Source organism: Aplysia californica, unplaced genomic scaffold (genome assembly GCF_000002075.1).
Source record: "Aplysia californica isolate F4 #8 unplaced genomic scaffold, AplCal3.0 scaffold00427, whole genome shotgun sequence".
Taxonomy (NCBI): Eukaryota; Metazoa; Mollusca; class Gastropoda; order Aplysiida; family Aplysiidae; genus Aplysia; species Aplysia californica.
In genome coordinates this window covers 205582-210771 of record NW_004797697.1, presented here as the reverse complement: position 1 = coordinate 210771, position 5190 = coordinate 205582, and the positions used below count along the sequence as shown (strand labels likewise).

General features: G+C 40.5%; 1 protein-coding gene across 1 annotated transcript in view; it reads right to left on the bottom strand.

The window, feature by feature from the left end:
- The window catches only part of LOC101861303 (chromatin modification-related protein EAF7), a 99391-nt gene that overhangs the window by 69009 nt on the left and 25192 nt on the right, over window positions 1–5190 (bottom strand). The window contains exon 2 of the mRNA XM_035971394.1: window positions 2911–3185. Within this exon, the coding sequence (XP_035827287.1) occupies window positions 2911–3034 (124 nt within the window). The 5' untranslated portion in view covers window positions 3035–3185. The remainder of the gene's footprint in view (window positions 1–2910; window positions 3186–5190) is intronic.

Here is a 5190-nt window from a genome sequence, read left to right as displayed (position 1 = left end):
TTGTTGTTCTTGTTGTTGGTGGTGGTGGTGGTGGTGGTGTTGCTGTTGTTGTTGTACTTGTCGTTTTTGTTGTACTTGTCGTTGTTGTTGTTGGCTGTGATGGTGTTGTTAATGATGATGATGATGTCGTTGTTGTTGTTGGTTGTGGTGATGTTGATGTTGTTGTTGTTGCTGATTTTGTTGTTATTGTTGTTGTGTTAGTGGTGGTGGTGGTTGTTGTTGTTGTTGTTGTTGTTGTAGTTGTTGTTGTTGTTGTTGTTGTTGTTGGCGTTGTTGTTGTTGGTGATGCTACTGCTGCTGCTGCTATTTATGCTATTGTATGCGATAATGTTAACATGAAATGCTTGTGCTATTCTGACATTCTCTATTCAAGAGTTGTAACAAAATTCTTTAATATCTTGCACGGCAAAACCCAGACACCATTTAATCTTATAAACTGCGGCATTTCATTATTCCCTTGCCAACCTACGCCCCCCTCCCCACCCCACCCCTCTCTTCCACTCCCCCTTCCCCTTCCCCCGTTCTCATTTACTGTCTCTTTTTCCTGCCTCCTATCTGCACTCACCAAAAATCTAAATAATTGTTTTTCATCTTTCGAAACGATCTACATTTTTTAAAGTCTGGGGCTCTCGTGGCCTAGAGGTTAAGGTGTTGGCCTCTCACTCAAAGGTCCCGGGTTCGAATCCGGGTAGTGACCAAAACATTTTCTTCTCTAAATTTGTCTCCTTTCACCTCCTTTTCTGCTCTCTAACAATGTACTGTCGTCTGCTTTCGTCTCCTCTTTCTGCCCCCACTCCCTCATCTCCTTTTTGCCCCCTCCTCTGGGCTCCTGATTCTTTCTGCAGCCTTTCTACTGCTACTCCTTGGCTTCTTCTTACGGTTGTCTTTCAGCCACACCCCTGATCTTCTGATAGGAAAGATCTACACCTAGCCTTCTAGGACAAGGGCAAAAAATATCGGAGGGCCCGTGTGCAAGTTGCGTACGTTAAAGATCCATTGGTGGTCTAAAATCGATAAGAGTAGGCTTCGGCCGCCACCCGGGCAAAATTCAAAATTTCCTACCAACTGAAAAAGTTCAACGTGTCCCGTGCGCTCATATGACCTTATGTAGTTGCGTGCGCCGTAAAACACTTACAAAAACCCAAAAAAAACAAGTCTTCACTTTTAACGCCCTATTTTTATTGTGGTTTTTTAAATGGTTTGCACCACATCGTGAAAAAAGATCGCTTTTCATAGATGGCTATACTGTTTCTTGTTTGTTAGGTTTTTATTATTTGTTTTTCGTCGATGGTTTTTTTTTTTTGGGGGGGGGGGGGGTGGCTTTTTTTCATAACGCGTTAGTTCTGTTTTCAATGTTGACGTTTTTATGCTCCCTCCCAAAAAAAGTCGATTCATTTTCCCCCCTCTGCAGCCCTGCATAATAATAATAATAATAATAATAATAATAATAATAATAATAATAATAATAATAATAATAATAATAATAATAATAAAAATAATAATTAATGACATTTACATAGCGCTCAACCCCGATTAAAGTACACAGGCTCTGGGCGCTTTACAATACAGTACAACGTACAACAGTAACATAAAACGTTGTGTTTTGACTAAAAGAAAATCACTCCAAATATTCATCGCATTAATTTGAATAGATATGACTTCAGCTGACAGTTGAATCAATCAAAGGATTTCATCTCTCTTAAAGTACTTGGCAAAGCACTCCAGATCTTTGGGCATTGGTATTCCCTTTCTCTCATTGGTTCAAGTTTGATAGATGATAAAGGAATTTCTTTTTGACAGCTGATGACCTTAAACTGCGAGTTGGAAAGTACAGTCTCAAAAGATTTGATAAAAATGATGGTGCTTTTTCATTCAAGCATTTGTGACATAGGGTGGCCAACTTGTACACGATTCTTCTCTCAACAGGAAGCCACTGCAATGTCCGTAAAAGAGGTGTAGCTTAACACAGTAAGTCTACTCAAGATGAAGGACCCAAAAATTTGCTACACAAAAGACGATTTATGGAATCTGACTAAGGTGAAAGATCCACGTTTGAAAATAAACAACAACAACATTTTCTGAGGTTTGAGCCAGACTCATCAGCATTGTAGTCCAGGCCTGCTTGTAAGTGTTGCCATAAACAGTTTGGCATTTATGTGTTATCATAAAACGTTTGGCATGTATGTGTTATCAAAAAATGTTTGGCATGTATGTGTTATCATAAAAATATAAAGTCTGGGGCAAGCTTTTAATCAAGAACAAAATACAATTAATCTCTTTCTCTCAATCTCTCTCTGTCTCTCTCTCTCTCTCTCTGTCTCTCTCTCTCTCTGTCTCTCTCTCTCTGTCTCTCTCTCTTTCTCTCTCTGGATTTTTCTCTCTGGATTTTTCTCTCTTTCTCTCCTTCCTTCTCTCTCCCTCTCTCTCTCTCTCTGTATCTCTTTCTCTCTCCGCCTCTCTCATTCTCTCGCTCTCTCTACCTCTCTTTCTCTCCCCCTCTCTCCCCCTCTCTCCCCAAACTACAAACAACCCCCCGGGCGGTGCTGCTGACTAAAGTGTCTTTAGGCCATTCTTATGCACAGTAGAATTGTAAATGGGCTGATTCATCAATGTCATGCTCATAACTGTGCCTAAACTTCAACAGCTGCTTTTTCTTTCCTGATCCTTACTATCGTCATTTTTCCTCTACTTCTTTTGTATGTTTGTCACACTCTTGTGACCTGCTACTTCCGGGGTGCCTTGATAGTCGAAGTAGACCTTGTGCTGCTGAAGCTAGAGAGGGGATCAGTCTAAGCCTGATTTCCTGTTAGTACTTCTCTGTTGACACCCACCCCTTGGTGCTCATATGACCTTATGCAGTTGCGAGCGCCGTAAAACCTTACTAAAAGAAAAAACAAATCACCAACTTACCCGGCAAGACATGCTGACCAACGGTTAGACCAATCAGAAGCAGCGCTGTCATCACGTGACCGCTCCAAGACGAAGCTGTGAGGCAGTGCATCCTCCTTAATCCAGATCCACAGGCGTAATCCATGGATGAAAAGATGCAACACTCTGCTCACTCCGATCTACGGGCCTGCTGGGGGGTGGGGGTGTTGCAGGAGAAGGTTCAGAGTGTCGCCGAATCACGGGAGATGAAGTAGCATCGTCCAGAGGAGTAAAGTTGTGGGTGTGGTGGTGATATTCTGGGGATAGAAGGAGAGGGTTATGTTGTTGTTGTTGTTGGTGGTGGTGTTGTTGTTGTTGTTATTGTTGCTGTTTCTGTTGTTGTTCTTGTTGTTGTTGTTGTTGCTGTTGTTGTAGTTGTTGTTGTTACTGTTGTTGTAGTTGTCGTTGGTGGTGGCGGGTGTGGTGGTGATATTCTGGGGTTAGAGGAAGAGGGTTATGTTGTTGTTTTTGTTGTTGTTGTTGTTGTTGTTGTTGTTGTTGGTTGTGGTGGTGGTGGTGGTGGTTGTGGTGGCTGTATTCTGTGACTAGAGGGAAGGAGTTGTTAATGATGTATCCCACAGACAGCCAGAAACACAAATGTGAGACATCATGGTGAAATCAATTTTTTTTTTGAATAAAAAGAAACGGTTCAACATCTTTTAGTTGCATTGAAAAACATATTTTTGAGTGGGTTTTGTCTGAAAACGTTGATTAAGTACACAAAAAGTGTAAACTTTCAGTTTCCAAGGACTCTCTAGCTAGGCAGTCGGCAAAGTTTGACCGTCATTTTCTCGTTAATTTTACATCTGAAACCAGGCGACCTCACCACCTTCAATCCCAAATATCTCGACTTCTATTCAAAGTATAAGGATTTTTTTATCTTCCAAGCAAGCCAAATGACGATGCTATAATATGATACAAATAACTCCATATGCCCGAAAACTGAAAGATTGCATCCGAAAAAGCTTGACAAGTTGTGAATTTTTTAACGTCAAATTTCTCGAAATTGGATGCTAAGCAGATAGAACAGTGTAATTCTAAGCTAACGAATTAAAAAATTCACTCAAAGTTTAAACAGAGTTGTTGGGGTTTTCTTTGTTTTTTATTTTTGTTTGTTTGTTGGGGGGGGGGGGGGGGGGTTGGGCGGTTTTTTGTTTTGTTTTTTTGTTCAAAGATAGGAACTAATTTTGTCAGGCTCATTTTGCATTTGATTTTGTTCTAGCAGACGCTGGTGATTATCTCTGGAAAGTGGAGAAGAGTCAGGGAGAAGGAAAGATTGTCCAAAAAATGGAGAGACGTGGAAAAATGTCAAGAAGCTCAGCCAAGATGTGGACATATGGAGAATGTGTCTGTCGGCGGCCTAAACCTAGATCCGGGGGGAAGGAAAGCAATTATGCTGGCGACCTTTCCAGCAGAAATGATAATATGCAGCATGTAAAAGTCAAGACAGAGCTGTTTTCGATAACTTCTTCATATCTGGTGTTCCCTCTTTAAGAGTAGGGGGGGGGGGGCTACACCTGAAGGCTATCTCGCTTATTAGAGGATCAAATGTTACCAAAATTCCCATTTCAAGCCTAGTTGGGAGTCTTAAAATCGGCAATCAAATTTGAGCAAAAAGTTTCATTTCCATGGATATGGTGGCCATATTGGATATTGTAGACATACCTTATGTAATTAATATCACTCTTATTTTTCACGGAATTAAATTGTCTTTTTGCATGCATCTTGGCAAACAATAGATCTACAAATCTGTGTGATGATTTTTCCTTAACGTCCTACAACATTTTTAAAGAATTTTTTCCTAAGGTAATATTCACGTCTGCTCAAAATCCGTGAGAATCCACACTCAATACACAACAAACGAAAAACTATTCCATATATAAAAATTCGGCACCCAAAGTTTTAGTATTACATTCTATTCTTCATTCGGTGAAAATTTCATGAAGGTGGGATGAAAAAAGGTGGAGTTATTTTAAAAAGTATATAGAAAAACCGCGTTTCGAGAAAACGGGCGATAAAGAAACATAAAAGATTGACTTTATGAGGAAATGGTGGTGACAAACATGCCTGGTATGGGAAGAAATAAGGCTTTAGGGGGTTCTCATGCGATGAAATAGTTGTAAGAGAGGCTGAAGAAGCTCACTACAACTGGGAGTCCATTAGTTTTGACACATTATACTTTCCTACAAAGCAAGAAAAAATAGCACAACACCATAGCTCAAAACCGTCTCTAAGGTTTAAACAGACTTCACTACCCCCCCC